At 37.6% G+C, this 18,018-nt stretch overlaps 1 protein-coding gene across 2 annotated transcripts in view; it reads right to left on the bottom strand.

Annotated features, from left to right (window-relative positions):
- The window catches only part of FOLH1B (folate hydrolase 1B), a 62,622-nt gene extending 45,180 nt beyond the window's left edge, over nucleotides 1-17,442 (bottom strand). Inside the window, exons 1-4 of one of the 2 annotated variants that reach the window (XM_046017469.1) lie at nucleotides 17,161-17,442; nucleotides 14,623-14,731; nucleotides 9,153-9,339; nucleotides 2,063-2,164 (exon numbers count right to left, since the gene is read on the bottom strand). In XM_046017469.1, coding sequence (XP_045873425.1) covers nucleotides 2,063-2,164; nucleotides 9,153-9,339; nucleotides 14,623-14,731; nucleotides 17,161-17,278 — 516 coding nt within the window. In that variant the 5' untranslated portion in view covers nucleotides 17,279-17,442. The remainder of the gene's footprint in view (nucleotides 1-2,062; nucleotides 2,165-9,152; nucleotides 9,340-14,622; nucleotides 14,732-17,160) is intronic. The other variant, XM_046017468.1, reaches the window with a different exon arrangement.
- Between the last annotated feature and the right edge of the window lie 576 nt (nucleotides 17,443-18,018).

The raw sequence follows: 18,018 nt of genomic DNA, 5'->3' as shown, positions 1-18,018 counted from the left end.
TCAAAGAGAATGGGTAAGTTACATGCGGTGTGCAAGTAACATGGAATGATAGGCAACAGTAAAAAGTAATGAACTACCCTGACATAATGCGACACAGAGTTTTTAAAGGCCATTGATTGAAAAGAGTAAGAGAACAAGGAAGACCTAGAGTTTCATGCTATTTACATAAATTTAAAATACATCAAACACAAAATAAAGCCATATGTTTTCATATGAGCCTGGGTGGCTCAGTTGGTTAAGTGTCCGACTCTTGATTTCGGCTCAGGTCATGATCTCAGTTTTATGAGATTGGAGCTTGCCTAAGATTCTCTCTCTCCTTCTCCCTCTCCACACTCCCCACAGCCTGCTCTCTTCCTCTAAAGAAAAACAAAAAAAGAATATATGCTGCAAAGGACACAAATACATTGGGCAGGCATAGAGGAAGGAGATTGAGAGTAAGAATGAGAGATGAAAAGAAAAGAAAAGAAATTAAATTAAGGATCATACATGGGCCCATAATGGTAAGGCACCTTAAGCTTGGAATAAGTCTAAGTGACCTCAGTACACCTGAGATCTAAAATATATATTTTCACTTCCAAAAATATCTCACTTCCAAATTTCTCATTTCTATCTCATGTCAACTATGAAATAATTATGATTGCGAGCATTCTATTTATGTGCTAAATAGTAGAAAAAATTTTTCTAATATTATACCATTAAGAAGCAAACTATTCGGGGTGCCTGGGTGGCTCAGTGGGTTAAGCTTCTGCCTTTGGCTCAGGTCATGATCTCAGGGTCCTGGGATTGAGCCCTGCATTGGGCTCTCTGCTTGGCAGAGAGCCTGCTTCCCCCTCTCTCTGCCTGCCTCTCTGCCCACTTGTGATCTCTGTCTGTCAAATAAATAAATAAAATCTTTAAAAAAAAAAACTTAAAAAAAAGGAAGCAAACTATTCATGTGAAGTAAATTTCATACAACCAATGGAAAATACTCTTTCATTCTAAGTTTACAGGAGTTTTTAAATTATAAGTTAATAAATCCAATACATTAGAAAATAAAAAATAATGTTTTCTCTCTTACTTATTAAAAAATATGGCACTGCCTGGTACTAAATCATCTTTAAGTTCTTGCAATAAATCCTAATTGACTAATAAAAGCCTTCCATTAAGTGATACTTCAATATAACCAACTGTCAATTAGCAATTTCTTTTGACCATATCCTGGGCACTTTAACCCAATACATTCAAAATTAAATTTACTTACTGTCAAATATTATAATAGGAGAGACAACTTTTAAAAAGATAGTAATAAATTATATTGAACTCTTTCAATTTAGTTTTCTTATAAAAAACAAAGTACCTTGCAGGAATCTGGGGGTTGACTACAGAATTTCAGATGATAGTTATGCACACTGCTTTACTGAGTAGAGCACACAGAAGTTTCTAGAATGGACATTCATGCTCTTCATTTGAAAATGGAACAATACTATTATTCAAGTTCTTTGAAAACTAATCAGTGCTATGTAACAGTAGTAATTAAGGCAGTGTTTTCATACAATGGAAATTACTTGGCAATAAAAAAGAATGAATTAAAAGCTAAAACACGTGAATCTCATAGACACTAATTTAGTGAAAGAAACTGGACGCAAATGATTACATGCTGTACGATTCCATTGATACGGATTTTAAAATAGGCAAAACTAATCAATGTGGCAAAAACAATTAGAATGACTGCCTGGCAGGGGGTTGGGGGTGTCATACTGACCGAGAAAGGGCATAAAGGTACTTTCTGAAGTAATGGTAATATTGTGTGTGTTAAGGGGACTGGATTACACAGGTACATGCATTTGTCAAAAGTCAGTAAATGTACATTTTGGATTTCTGCATCTCAGTGCAGTAGATTTTACCTTTAAAAACTGTCAACAAAGCAATAAATGGTGTTTTTTCTTATTAAGAAATTCTAATGTCCTGTGAAAAGGGGGTAAATTTGAATTATGTCGAAATCTCCTTATCACTTTTTAATTGTTTCCTGCATCTATGAGGGGGTTCTGTCTGTCATTTGTATATTATTGTATCGCACTGTTACCTCTGGCGTCCCCTGGGGAGAGAAGGCATTAAAAGGTGGCACAACATCTGAACCGTTTTCATATCCTGGAGGAGGTGGTTCAAACAACGACGAGTTGAAAATCTGGAAAAGTAAAAATAAACTAGTCGAAACTGAGTCAGGTAAAGTTTGATTACTACAAACAAACAAGGGAAAATGTACTTTATAGTTGCTGCCAATAAAGGGTTTTGTATTTTGTATTTTGAAAATACACATCAAATCCCCAGCACTGTGCTAGAAGAATAAACCACAGACCCCGAGAGCATCTATAAAGCACCAGGTTTGACTTAGGAGGGAAATTTTAACACCCAAATAGAAAGTAGCATTGTACTGTAATCTTAAACCCTTATAACATTGCTAAGATAATTATTTAGCAACAAATTAAATACCAAATTTGCTTCAATAAAAAAACTTACATTTGGGGGTGGAATCCATATCTAATAGTATCTAGATACACTGAACAACATTCACACTGAAAAAACTAAAGATGCTGAACTAAATATAAAATATTATCTTTTTAAGTGTATCATCAAATTGGAAGGAAAAAAGAAGGAACCTCAGAAGCCAAAAAAATGGGGCATGAAAGCAGGAATCTCAAGAGATTCCACTAAAGCCTGCCTTTGCCTTCGTGGGACCCATGAGAGCCAACACAGAGGTTAAAGAAATTCTGAGATGGTCCAGATAATGGAGTATAATAAGATACCACTGCATAAAGCTGGGTTGCCAAAGAACACCCTTTAGGGTTAAGGATAGTACATATGAGGGCTTGTAAAAGAAGAGAGGGGCGCCTGTGTGGTGCAGTTGGTTGGGCATCTGATTCTTGGTTTCAGCTCAGCTTGTGGGCTCAGGGTTGTGAGATTGGGCCCTACCTTGGGCTCTGCAATCAGCATGGAGTCTGCATGGGATTCTCTCTCCCTACGCACCCCCTCTCTAAAAATCAATCAGTCAATCTTTCTAAAAAAGAGATAGAAGAAAATAGAAAGGATGTAGAGGAGCTAAATTTGAATATATTAATGATTAAGAACTTTCCAAACTGATAAAATTATGAACTCTTAAGATTCAGATGGTCCAGTGAATCCTGACCAAGCTAATAAAAAACTAATCTACCTCCAGACCGATCACAGTAAAATTATGATATTCAATATACTACTTAATGTTCAAAGTTACAAAAGAGAGATTATACAAGAAACCCAAACAGAATAATAGACTGCCACTCACTTCTCAACAACATTAATGGATGCCATAAAGCTGTCAAATATTCTCTCCATGTGTGAAGGGACGGTAACTGCCAAACTACAAATCTAGGTCCCACAAAAACATCCATCCTTTGGAAAATGAAATGGGGATGCCTGGGTGGCTCAGTCGATTAAGCATCCGACTCCTGATTTCGGATTGGGTCATGATCTCAGGGTGTTGACACTGAGCCCCATGCTGGACTGCAAGCTGGGTGTTGACCCTGCTTAAGATTCTCTCTTCTTCCCTTTGCCCCTCCCCTCGTGCATGTACCTCCCTTCCCCCCCTTCAAAAAACTTAAAAAAAGGAAATGAAAGACACATTTCCTACCAAAAATTAACAGCTTGGAGCCAAACTTAAAAAAAAAATCTCTAAAGGATATCATTGAACAAAACAAATAAAGCCTCTAAAAGAAGCTCTAAGATGATTCAAGAAAAGACCGATAAGGAAGGTATCCTGATTATGTAGGAAAAATGAATAAATATGGACTGTACATAATAATGAAAACAATATTATTCAAGTTGACAAGAACAAGATTGAATTAGAATTATGGGCATAGGGCGCCTGGGTGGCTCAGTGGGTTAAAGCCTCTGCCTTCGGCTCAGATCATGATTCCAGGGTCCTGGGATCGAGCCCCACATCCGGCTCTCTGTTCAGCAGGGAGCCTGCTTCCCCCTCTCTCTGCCTGCCTCTCTGCCTACTTGTGATCTCTCTCTCTCTCTGTCAAATAAATAAAAATCTTTAAAAAAAAAAGAATTATGGGCATAAACTGATAGGGTATGATCAAAGTGAAAGTATTCTAAGATGTCTGTATTGTAGAAATATTGATTGAGCCCCATACATACTTTAAGGTTTTGCTGAGTCATTTTGACCTTGGTAAACGTTCAAGTTTACCAAGTCCTGGGAGCCCAGGAGTAGAGCCCTCAAACATAAGAAGTTGAAAACTTCCTTTCTTTTATCACAACCAGGAGTTGATTTGGGGGATATTTATTTCTATTTCTTTATTTTTTTAAAGAAATAGGTGCCCCTCTATTTCTTTAAATAACATGCTGTGTTTCAGATTTAGGCATTATCTATGGACATTGTGACAGTTCAACTGTTTCGTCCCTCTGTCCCACCTGTGAATGCTTTTGTATTATCACCATCTCCCAGGGTAATTTAATTATTGTGAATATTCAGAGCTGAGTTCTGTGGTAAACTGTAAACTTTTACTCTCCTGCACAACACACACAAGTTCCTCTTTCCACCGGCAACAAATACGACTAGTGTTCTATAGATTCTACCAGAAATATTTCAAATATATACAAGTACATTATCTTTGTTCATGTAGAGATAACACACGATATAGATAGAACTGTACACTGCCTTTTTTATGTCACGAAAGGTAAACAGAAATTTGTAAGCTAAATTCTTTTAGTTATACTCAGAATACATAATTTGAGGCAAATACTAGTGAATTCTGGAAAGTGAGCAATGCTTTCTAGTATATAGTCTACCTTTGATAAAGTTCCTCCAAAAAAGTTGTTTCCTTGACCTTACAAATTTCTCCTACTTATTAGAATAACTTATAATCTTGCTCTAAAATCTCCTTGTACAGAGAAGCTATAAAATCAAAGATTACCATATTGGCAAATAGAGTGAGACCAACTTGAGTACTCCCTTGGCTGAAAGACATGCTGATGCAAGGACTTTGTTTCTAGATGGATTTGTATTGTACTTTGTTACAGCTTCTTTTATAATCTTTCCCAATGATTCAGATGAGTTTCGTACCCTATGTAGGTCACAGAATAATTACGGGCTATATGGAGGATGTGGGGATTTTTGAAGGGTAGCGGTTGATAGGGTTTCACATTAGGATCTGTGTGCTTCAGGAAAGGTAGATATTTGGCGCTCTAGTTGGCATAACATAACGTCAGGTTCACTCCCAGTCTCCCATCACTGTTCGTACCCATGCCTAGGACCAGGGCCATGTACCATGTTGAAAAGTAGTGATAAATAATCCAAACTTGAACGGAATTTTTTAAATGTCTCACAATTAATTTTGATAGTTGCTATGATCTTTATCAGGTGATGTAAATTAACTTCCTTTCCAAGTTTAGGAAGAGTTTTTATCATGAATTCAAGTTCCATTTGTTCAATGCTTTTTTTGGGGGGGGATTTTTGGGAGATAAGTATGTAAATTTTCTTTTTCATAATGATAATTATATTACTTATATGTATATATTACACATTTGTCCTGTATTTTTGCAATTTGCTTGTTGGGTTATCATTTCTAGATTATACTTGCCTTATGAAATGAGTGCAGTTTTTAACATTCTTTGAAGTAGGTTGTATTATATTTAAATGATCTTTTACTTTAATCTTTCAAACTTAAAGGAAAACCAGTTGGTCTTGATGTGGGAGTTTTTAAAGAACTGATTTAATTTCTTTGAAGTTATTTGGATTTTTAATAATGCATTCTTGTGTCAATTTTCATTTTTTTTTTTTCCATTTCATCTCAGCTGTGAATTACTGGCACATATCTTTCTAGCATTCTCTTTTCTTATCTTTCTTATCTGTGTGGCATCTCTAGAGATGCCTCTTCTTTCACTCCTTATTTATTTAGGCTTATTTAGGCCTTCCTTTTATTTTTCCTTATTGATCTTTGTCCTTTAGGGGACAAAAGGGATTATTTGGGTGGATTACCTCGTCTGTGCTGACCCGGTAATTCCAGATTGACTAGTTAAAGGTTACATTCCTGGGAGAGGCTGAAACTGCATTAGGTTGGGTATTAAGTCTTGGTTTGCTGAGTGGGGCTCAGTACAAGTAACTCCATTTGGGGCCTGTTGTAACTTTTCCTCCAACAGATAAAAAGAAATTTAGAAATGTTGGTGAAATGAAACACTTAGGTAGTGACCTCTTTATCTCTTAATAAGGTTTTTGACTTTGCCCTAAAACTTTAAAAGATAACACCATTTTTTAAGTCAATATCTACTTGGTGTTTCTTTTTCAGTTTTGTTGCTTTCAAATTTGTGATGTTATATTCAAGTCACTCCTTATAAAATAGTACATAGCTGATTTTACTTAGCCCGACATACTATGTTTTTAATCAGATTTTTTCCTTTAAATATTTTTCTAATTACTAATACACAGCATTTAAGTCACTTTTACTCTCCTATTATGTGATTTTTACTCTTCCTTTCCCCCACCAATGCTCCTTTTTCTTACGTGGAAATTGTGTATCTTGGACAGCTGTCTTAACTTGGGTTCAAATAAAACTCTTTTGCAATTCCTTTAAAATTTAAAAGGTTTGTTTATTTTGTGTCAACAGTTGAATAGTGCTTGCTTCAGGAAAGGGAGAATTAGGGAAGAAGGCACTTTGGAGAAGTATGTGACTCTTTATGTTCAGATGTACTTTGAATAAAAATAAAAAAGGAAAATGAACTAATGATATAGCTTTATAGGAATTAATGATAGGAAGCTTTAGGCAGTGTGATACTGTGATTTTTAATAAATATATATTTGCTCTTTGTCGTTGTCTGGCACTGAGCTCCTAAAACCTCCTAAAAGGAATTTCCTGATGAAAGCAACAAATGTGTCTATTGTTATGTTAACAACTTAACTTTTGGACACTTCTTAAGGATGGGAGCTGGTAGCCAGGAGAACCAACTTAGTGATTACAGGGTTGGAACTTTCAGTCTTACAGCTAAACTCCCAACCAGGAGGAGAGATGGAGCTAGAAGTTGAATCAATCACCAATAGTCAAAATTTAATCATCACACCTATGTAATGAAGCCTCCATAAAAACCCAAAGGACAGGGTTAAGAGATTCTGGTTGGTGAACACATGGAGATGTCCAGGGACTGGGGTTCCTAGAGAGGACCTGGAAGCTCTCTGCTCTTTCCCACATACTTTGCCCTATGCATCCTTCATCTGGTATTGATTCATATAATTTACCATCCTTTTAATAAATCAGTAATCTGAATGTAAAATATTTTTGCAAATGTTAATTTACTCTAGCAAATTAATCAAATCTGAGGAGGGGGTCTTAGGAACCTCTGATTTCTGCCCATCTGTCAGAAGTACTGTTAACAACCTGGGCTTTCAACTGGCATCCTGTGTTGAAGGGGGTCACTGGAACCTCCAGTTTATAGCTGATAGGTCAAAAACACAGGTTGGGCTTGCAACTGGTATCTGAATGGGTGGGGGGAGGAGGCAGTCTTAGGAGACTGAACTCTTAGCTATGGAATCTGACACTATCACCTCGTAAATAGCCTCAGAATTGAGTTGAATTATAGGGCACCCAACTGGTGTCTGAGAATTGAGAACTGGTGTAGGGAAAACACTACCCATCCCAACAGAAATTGGACAAGGAAGCCAAAAGAGACAGCGAACACCATTCCAGAAAATCTCCAGAATGACATTTCTACATGATACCTTTATATTATGTGACAAGGTTGAAGAATTTAATAAATGCCAATAATGGCAAAACAAATGAAATGGAATAATAAAAGCAAAGTCATAGTCAAAATTGGGAGGTGAAAGAAGGAAAAAATAAGTGCAAGTTTGTTATTTTCCTCACTGTATATAGATCATCCCCAAATCTGACAGATCAAGACAGAAAAAAAAAATATATATATATATATACACACACACATATGTGTATATTTATTTAACATTATCTATCTCTTATTTCATCATTAAATAACTTTCGTAAACATACTTTTATAAACTGCTTAGTACTTAATTATATAGATATCTCCCCACTTATTTAACAAATGTTATGGGAACATATGTGGTATACTGATATTCCATATTACTTTTTTTTAAATACTTTTAAAATTTTGAGATAGTTTAATATTTTAAAAAGATAAAGTATTAACTACAATAATTTAAATAGTAGTTAATATGGAAAGTTTTAAATCATATTAGGAAATTTAGCATGGGATTACATCACTGACAAGAAAATGTAACAGCATATTTGTCATTAAAAGACCGATTCATTAGTCGATAGAAGGTGATCGACATATTAGGAAAAAATTTTTTAAATTTATATATATTTAAATCACATGACATTTTCAGGTCACTAATCAAGCTGGACATATTTGAAGCTATATACAATTGAGAAGGCCCCACTAACAAAAGGACAGAAGGAAACTATCTAGATTGAAAGGGGCTATTTCAGTTAAGATACAAGAGCTCTAAAACAAAGGTATGATAAATAGGGTTAAGCAAAAGAGTTTTACTTTACCAGCTTTCATACTGAATACATATCATACTAAGAAATACCTCAATTACTTGTATTATCTTTTCTTCCTCGAGTATATACCCTAGCTTGCAAACAAGATTATAAATTCTTTAGATAATCATTCTATAGACATTCTCTCCAAACTCTCTTCTGCCTTCAAATGCCCACATCCAAGTTCTGGGCACAGAGCGGAACAGATGATTTTATAAGTCATGTCACTGACTACGAATAAAAAGCTGCAGACTCAAACTACACACCAGGTGTCTTGAGTTTCCTCACACCCCCACACTTAGTATCTTTTATAGTCTGAACCTAAAAAAATTGTGTCTATTTTATTTGCCCAGAAGTACTAATTTATCATATTCTATATCAGCACACAATACTAAAAAACAGAATATACAACTGTCATCAAGCATTAATTTTTCCAACATCACTCCAAATTCAAACATCATAGGTAAGGAATTGACAATGGCAATGAGATACTAAAGACAACATTCCCAAGTTTCAATAATATTGATTTCTATCAATACTTAGAGATGGTATGAGGGCATACTTTCATAAAAACTGTTTAAAAATAAGAGATGAGGATAGTTTCTTATCTCTTTGTTTTACCTCATTTCCGTCTTCATCAATTATTGAGATGTAGCTGGGATGAGTCTTATTTGGATAGGACAACAGGACATCATAATGGGCTAACTCAACAGAATCCAGGCCAAATTCTTTCCACTGGGATTGAATTTGCTTTGCAAGCTGAAAGTTTTGTTCTGTTCCTGCTAAATGTGGCAGCCGTGTAAAATTACTGGTGAACAAAAATTGAAAGTGGTTAGAAATTAATGTTTAGTCAGCCTTTATCCCAAATGAACAACCAAGGAAGGCAGATTGACATTTATAAAAGGTGCTTTGAAATGTGATACATTAAAAAAGCAAAGTGATACTATTATCACATCAAATAGATTTTCAAAGTGTATTTTGAAGTTTTCATGCTCTAATTTGTACATATTCAAGAGAAAAATCGGAGAAACTGATCTTTGTAGAAAATTGTCATGTGCAGTCCTGTGGGCGTCCCTATATAGCAGATGAGGAAAGTGTCCTCTTCTTTTCTTAAGACTCATGCATCTTAGAACTTTCATGGAATTATTTGTTTCACTATGTGAAACAGATTAAGAAGGTAAAAGATATTTTCATACAAAATGCCAAGGTGTGACATGCCAAGAATGATTGATAATTACATTTATTTTGAAATACTTCAAGTTACGGCCAAGTGGGAAACTTTTTGATTAGCAACCTTTATAAAGTCTCTTCATTAAGGAATAATCTAAACATATTTTGAGAAGCTCAGACTGAATCTCTTGTACTCCATTGATTGTGCATAGTAATACACTTAAAAATCAATGATGATAATAAGCCTGACCAGGAATATCTCTAATGAATATGCTATGTGGGCAGAATTTCAGCTACCAAAAATATTTTTACGAGTTTATTACTTTCCCATTTAATATATCTGGATACTGATGCCTTTGTTGTTTAAATTTCTCTCTCTTCTGGAAATGTGTTGTTCCCTGACGATTCAGCTCACTGGTATTTTCATCTTAACCCACTTAAAGAAAAAAAAAGATCCACATGCCATCATGTATCATAAAAAGACATTTATTTCTAGATCTTCACACACTTCTGCTTCTGAATATGTAGGGTTTTTTCCTAAAACCAACACATGTCTATCCTTATAGGGTTGTTGTTTTTTTAACTAACAAATAGGCAACATTACTATGATAATTCCATTTTCAAATGTTTACTTTTACTGTAAATTTATCTTAATTTTTGACTTGGAAAATCAACTGTCCAGAAGAATAACTCAATTTTTTAAAAATGGCATTCTTGTGAATACTTTTTATAATTCTATTAAAATAATTTAAACTGTATTTACAAAGATAGTATTAAAATCCCTATTCAAAAAAAGTGTAAGGGCTTAACACTATAGGGGTCAAAGCTGGGCTTCCCCAAGATGGGCCACTTTGGCATGAACATTATTCTGAGCTGAAGGTCATCAGAACCCTTACAGTCTGAAAAGAAACTTTTGCCACTCCCTTAACAACACAGAAAACTCTAAATTGGTGATCTTTTTCAAAATAAGGGTTATTAGCAGAGATCAATTTTATCTGAGTGATAAATCTGTATGGCAGGGCAAATATCTAATTACCAAACATCTGCTTTTCTTATCACCCTACAAAGTGCATTCCTTTCATTTACCTCATTTTGCCTGTCTTTGGAATTCCCATGTCTATATGGATTCCCCACACATACACTATTAAATCTGATTTTCTCCCGTGAATCTCTCTTGTGTCAATTTAATTTAGTCCTTCTAGTAGAACCTTGAAGGAATAGGACATTCTTTCTCCCTTACAGCAACAGACACAAATTTCGAATGTGTATTCACAAAGGGTAGTAACAAAAATAACACTATTCTAAGAGGCAGCTGAGCAGTCTTTGTATGTTTTCAATGTATACCTGCAGAGATAACAGAAAAAGAGCCAACACGTTGTTATTTTTTTCTATATTATACAGATCACAAACTGTAACATAACTAAAGTAGATGCAGATTATGCATATTTCTTCAAGTCAGAGTGATCACTGTCCCTACATGTAAGAAATAGGGCACCAGCTGGCTCAGTTTGGTAGAGCATGTGCCTCTTGATCTCGGGGTTGTGAGTTTGAGCCCTACGTTAGGGGTAGAGTTTACTTAAAAAAAAAAAAAAAATTAAGAAAAAAGAACAGTTGCTAATAGGGAGTCTTGAAACTGTTCTCCCTACCACCAAAAAAGAAAGGAAGGAAGGGAGGGAGGAATTGATTATCCAACCTGGCTACGATGAGTGAAATTCCTCCTAACACTTTTATAATTACCAATGAGGAAACAACACTGTGCTACAATCAGGGCTCGAACCCACACATTTGGAGCAAAGCTGATCCTAATGAAGATTAGGAAAAAAATTCATTTCCAATGATAAATAAACTCATACAATCCTGTAAATGGTATAGTAGAGGTTTTGCAATGAACCTCTATAATCCTGGCTAAATCTTCTGTTTCTCATCTATACCCGTGGAAAATATTGATACCTCACTACTTTCCAAAGCTCTGTAGCTCAATTAGGTAACTTAAACTGCACCTCTTAATTTTTCTTGTTTTAATCAATTATGAAGTAATTTGTCGATTCTACTAAAATATCAAGTTTTCTTAAAAAATAATAATTTACAGATCATCCCAAATAGCCAACAACTTGTATTTAAAAATGGTCTCACATATCTCTGTCTGGCTAGAAAAGTGCCAGGCATCATTACAATATCTCAATTAATAAAGAGACCTGTTAGTACTTCTGTTTTAATACATTGTGTCTGGTTTACGAATGATGGAAAGGGCTTGTAGGACCTAGATGTCTGGAAGACAGCTAGTAAGAGCATTCAAAGGCGTGTAACAGAAATTCTGAGCCCAGAGGTCTAAAACAGTTTTCCAAAATAATCTTATTTTTAGGAACCTGGAAGAAGGGAAGGAAAATTTCCCTAAAGAGGTGCAATGTAGTGAACAGAGCCGAGAATTCAAACCAGGTATTTTCAAAACAGAAGGGAAACAGGACAACCCTGTATCTGAGGGATGCTGGGATCCACCCAGCCACAACGGAGAGGCAGACAACTTGGAAGTAGAGAGGATCTTTACAGAGCAAAGGAGGATAAGATGGCAGATCTGAGGATTTACCAACCCCTGGCCTATTGGTAAGAATTAGATTGAAAGCTCTCTGATGGCTGAATGGCAAATGAGAAATCTGGCGAGTCCAGGAAGTTTCTGGTAATTCTGTGGTCCTTGTGATGTGGGAAACAGAAGCAGAAGAAAAATTACTAAATTTGCTTACTACCTAGAGCCCAGGGACAATTCCTTGAAACAGGCGGAGTGACATTCCTCTAGGGACTCAGCTGCCTCAATGTTAATATTCTGCTAAGGGCAAAAGGCACTCCTAGCCTGAACCACCCTCCTGCCCCCAGCCAGGATCCTGTAAGACTACTTTAACATATAAATTCTTTTGGAAACTTCCTTTATCTCTAACCCTCACCCCCCAGATACATGTTGGCAATCATCATCCAAGCATATGACCCACTGATACATATCTGAAGGGTCTCGTGACTAAGGTTTTATTAGATGGTAATAAATGACATTTTCCCAACAACAGCTAGCCCCCTCAAGGTCCTGGAAACTTTGCTTCCCAATCCCTTTGAGACTTAGGTTATCCCTAACCCTCTCCCAACTTGAAAGTGTATAATGGACCACTCCTCATGGCCCTGGTGCAGCTCTTTCTACCCACGGTCTTGTCCCTGTGCTTTGATAAAATTACCTTTTTGCACCAAAGACATCTGAAGAATTCTTTCTTGGCTGTCAGGTTCGAACCCTAACATCGTCTTTCCTACATCACTTGGAGGTATGACCTGGGTTCTCATAATTTCTTTCTTTTGTGCTAGTGGTAAAAATGCTTGAGCTCTAAACAGTTAGAGGAGTTTGGTTGAGGTCATGGAGAATAAGCAAGAAACTAACTGCCTTCATTTTACTCAGGGTCTAGAAAGCTAAGTGAAGGCATTCATGTTTCTTCTCTGCCTATCAGTCCATGTCCCAGATTAGGAAAGGAAGCAGGGGATAGTAGCTCTGTCTAGGAGTGAACATTATATCTTGCCAGAACTCCACTTTTATTTTACCTATTAAACATAATTATTGCAGAATAACTCCAAGAGGCAGAGGAGGGGTTTCCACAAAATTTAAGCTTCTGGGTTTCTCAGTTGAAATGGCGCTTCCAAAGACCTGGAAGGTGCCCTAGCACATTTTCATTCATAGTTTTAATTCTACTGTAATAGGAAGCACCTAGGTAGCTCAGTTAAGTATCTGCCTTCAGCTCAGGTCATGATCCTGGGGTCCTGAGATGGGGCCTGCATCCAGATCTCTGCTCACTGGGGAGTCTGCTTCTCCCTCTCCCTCTGCTGCTCCCCCTGCTTGTGTTCTCTCTCTCAAACAGATAAAGAAAATCTTTAAAAAAAAAACTAAAAAATATCACAGACATCTGTGTTTATATGATCATGTATGTGCACATCTATGCATTTTTGTGCATATATGTGTGTGTGTATATAAACTGTCTTTTATATAAAATTATAACTTGTATTCACTAAGGAATCCTTCAATCACTATCAGGAACTCTAAGTATTTTACTTTGAAAAAGCGAAGTATTCTAATCAGTTACATACAATCATTCCACACAACTGTTTTATTTTTAGTTGCTTTGCAAATACTCTTTAAAATTTACTCATTTACATCTTTTGCTCTACACTACAGACAGCTATTTCGGAAACAGGGAGCTAGTTTTCAAACCATATTATGTATACACTCTCTAACTCATCCTTGTCACAACAATATCGTGGTCATCATTTTATAGATGTGGAAATGACCTTAGGAAGGTTAAGTATTCACTCCAAGTGACTTTACTGTCAATAGGCAAAGATGAAATTTAAACTGAAGTATATCTGAGTCCATAGGCCAAGGTTATTCTTTTGACTAAAATACAGGGTCTTCTAAAACAAGAGTCAGCAAATTCTGTTCTACTGACCGGATCCAGCCCACTTCCTTATTTTTTAATGGTCTATGAGCTGAAAATGGTTATTACATTTTAAATAGCTTAAAAAAGAGAAGAATATTCTGTGACATATATGACATTCAAATCTCAGTGCCCATAAATAATTTAATTATTGCAACTGCCACTCTCGTAAGTTTACGTATTTTCTCTGGCTTCTTCTGTGCTATAGCAGAACTGGGTAGTTGTGACAGAGATCGGCTGGCCTACAGGGGCTGGTCCTTTACAGTTAGTTTAATGACTCCTGCCCAAAATTTTCTCTAGTGATACAGTTTAGCTAACAATATAATCCTGTCTAGATGAAATACGAAACAGGGTTTTCAACAAATAAAACTTTTTTAAAAAGTCAGTTCCTGTATATGAAATATTGAAAAATTTTCTGAACAGAATAACAAATTACCCATATAAGCTATCAAGTATATGCTTACTATAAGAACCTCTTGATGTTCTCAGCTTTCAATTCATCCAAAAATGCCTTCTTCACATTATGCTGTGGGACAATGTTAGTAGGTTCATTAGAGGATCTTATAAATCGACCTGTAAAATATATACAAAGATAGGAATGAGACATGAGCTCAAAAACAGGACCTATTTTCCCTTATTTTATATCTGTCATGCATGAAGCACAAAGTATCAATGACCTCCAGTAGTAACTGAGATTCTCTTATGTTTAATTTCTCTTGCTCTTCCACTGGGGGAAAAAGGAATCATGGAAACACTTTTCAAATACAGATCAGTCACAACATATTTTTAAATTCAATTTCAACAACAGGTATTGCTGTGATTCTAAAAAAACAAAATGTTTTCTAAGATGACTAAATTAAATATGTTTCAACTAATGGGGATAAACAAGATCTCTTAAAGTTAAAGGCAAAAAGGAAACCTACCTATTTTCTCCTGAAAGCTTCTATCCCAAGTGACTGCTCCTCTGCTGACTCATAATGAGCATTTAGTAAATGCTGATAATGAATTAATGATGAATCTATTTCAAGTACATAAACTATTGTTCTGTTTCAGAAACTAAAGCAAAATGTGTTAAGATTTTGTTTTTCCAGTTGAAGCAGCTTGAGACTTTGAACTTGAGAAAGCTAAAAGAAAACTACAATCTACCCAACAGCTCTGCACGATGCCCAGCGGACACAGAGGCCAGAGGGAACAGGTAGCCAGATCATGTAGAACGGTTAGCTCTGGTAGCTGATTTTTAATCTGGGGGAAATGAGGCCTCTTTATAGGCTTTATTTAGAGAAATGATACAATCTGGGCATAAAATAGTTAATCAAAATCACCCATCCAGCTTTCGTGGAACTTACCAGGTATTAATCATATACATGCACACACACACACACACACACATATATATATACTTGCATACTGAAACAAAGGGGTGGCAGCAAATGGAAATACAGTTCTACCCTGACATAAAACAAAAGGATTTGGATTCGACTGGGATCAGGGACGGGCACATTGAGGATGAAATGCTTTAATCCAGAGCTGAAAAATGAACAAAACGAAGAGGTGGGAGGCCTGTGGGGGAGAGGAAAGCAGAGAATCCTAGGAAAAAATTAACAATTAATAAAGAACTTGTTCTGTGTCATCCACTGGGCGGTGAATTCAGGACGGGGGTGAACTACCTTATACTGGTCCTGTGCGCCAGCGTCCAATTAGAAACATCCCCTCCTCGTGAAGGAATAAAGTGCCAACACCCCAACACTGTGCTGGGAGCTTTAAGTGCTGTTTCGTTTACCATTCCGAATAAATTACAGAGATTTCCTCATCTTAAAAACTTGAAAACTGAGGCCAGGAGAGACTCGGTGAATTGTTCAGAGCCACAGAGAAGTAGCTGAGGCAAAATTAAAATCTAAGAGTCTGAGCTTTTCTGTGCTGTCCTTGGTTCTTTACGAAGTCGGGTCAAGAGTGCGAACCAGTAGTGAAATAAGTCAATCGGAGAAAGACAACTATCATATGATCTCCCTGATATGAGGACATGGAGAAGCAACATGGGGGGGTAGGGGGATAGGAAAAGAGTAAATGAAACAAGATGGGATTGGGAGGGAGACAAACCATAAATGACTCTTAATCTCACAAAACAAACTGGGGGTTGCTGGGGGGAGGTGGGATTGGGAGAGGGGGAGCGGGCTATGGACATTGGGGAGGCGAGGCGAACCATAAGAGACTATGGACTCTGAAAAACAACCTGAGGGTTTTGAAGGGTCAGGGGTGGGAGGTTGGGGCAACCTGAGGGTTTTGAAGGGTCAGGGGTGGGAGGTTGGGGGAACAGGTGGTGGGTAATGGGGAGGGCACGTTTTGCATGGAGCACTGGGTGTTGTGCAAAAAGAATGAGTACTGTTACACTGAAAAAATAAATAAAATGAAAAGAGTGCGAACCAGTGCACAGAGCAACGCAAAAGAGCTACCGGTAAAGATCTGCTCAGGGCGCTGAAAAATCATAGCCCGTTTCCAAAGGTTCCTCTAATTATCTGACTGCCAAGGACGAAAGAATGAGGAGAGAAAAGAGCCCCCGTGCAACAGTGCCCTTTGTATAACCACTGTATACATGAAGCAGCCCAGGTATCCGACGACTGAAGACCCCAAACAGGTGAGAGTCCTTTCGGGCAAAGCTCCCTGGGCGGCCTGGTTCGACTCCCCCGCTCGTCCTGACACGCACCAGCTTCTCAAAGAGCTGGAGGGGGTGGCACCGGCTGAATGAAGTCCAGTTTCAGGGTCTCTGCGTTCCACTCCTTACCCCGGGTGACTGTCCTACCATAGCCTGTCCTGAACCCCACTGTGTCCGGTCTCCAGCGACCCCCAGCTAATCCGTGGGGGCCCGGTCCCCACCTTCCCGCAAACCAAACCACCGTCCCCGGAGGAAACCCGCTACAGGACCGCACTCCACAGCGGCCCGCGAGTCCCGGGAACCGCGGGGCCGCGGGTAGGCGCCGGCGAGCGCGAGTCCGGCGCGCCCCTACCGAAGAGGAAGCCGACGATCAGGAGGCCGGCGGCCAGCACCAGCGCCCCAACGCACAGCCAGCGCGGGCGGCGCCAAGCGACAAAGGTCGAGTCGGTTTCGTGCAGGGGATTCCACATCTCGGCGCGCCCGGCGGGCCCCCCTGGGCCCTGCGCCTCCGCTGCGGCCCCTCTGCAGCGCGGCAGCGGGACCCAGGCGTCCTCCCACCCGCGCAGCGCTAATCCGCCGCTGACCGCAGGAAGGCGCTTCCTGCCCGGGACTCTAGCTCTCCGCCCTAAAGTAGTTCTAGCTCACTCCGAACCAATCAGCTTCGGGGGTTCTTAAAAGTGCAAACAATGGTAATTCAGCATCCTGAAGCTGTCAGATGGTGACTTCTGTACTTTCCTGTATGTCTGTGTACAGCAAATTAAAACCTTTCTTAAAAAAAAAAAAAAAAAAGCATAGCATGATCTCACTTTGAGTTTCTTGAAGTATTTTGTGTGTGTGCATAGAAAAATGTCTGGGTAGGATTAGTACCGAAATGTTTACAGTATTTACCTGCGGAGGGTGGTATGCTGAAGGCTGGGAGGGGGGTGTAGAGGATTTTCTTGAACTTCTTACTTTATATGTATATATGTATACGTGTGTATATGTATACATATATACATATAAAGATATATATATCTTATATATATCTTTAAGATATTTATTATATCTTTAAGATATATATATCTTAAAATAAGCAAGTTTCACTTAGTAATAAAAATTAACAGAAAATATTGCATTTTGCTTAAATGTGTTTCTTCTTCAAAGTAAGAACTATTTTCTATTGAGTATTCTGCCTTTTTCTTTTAGTTTTGTAAGAATTTTTAAATATATA

Source organism: Meles meles, chromosome 8 (assembly GCF_922984935.1).
Source record: "Meles meles chromosome 8, mMelMel3.1 paternal haplotype, whole genome shotgun sequence".
Lineage (NCBI taxonomy): Eukaryota > Metazoa > Chordata > Mammalia > Carnivora > Mustelidae > Meles > Meles meles.
Note: the sequence above shows the minus strand (reverse complement) of the source record. Positions and strands in the feature narration are given on the sequence as shown.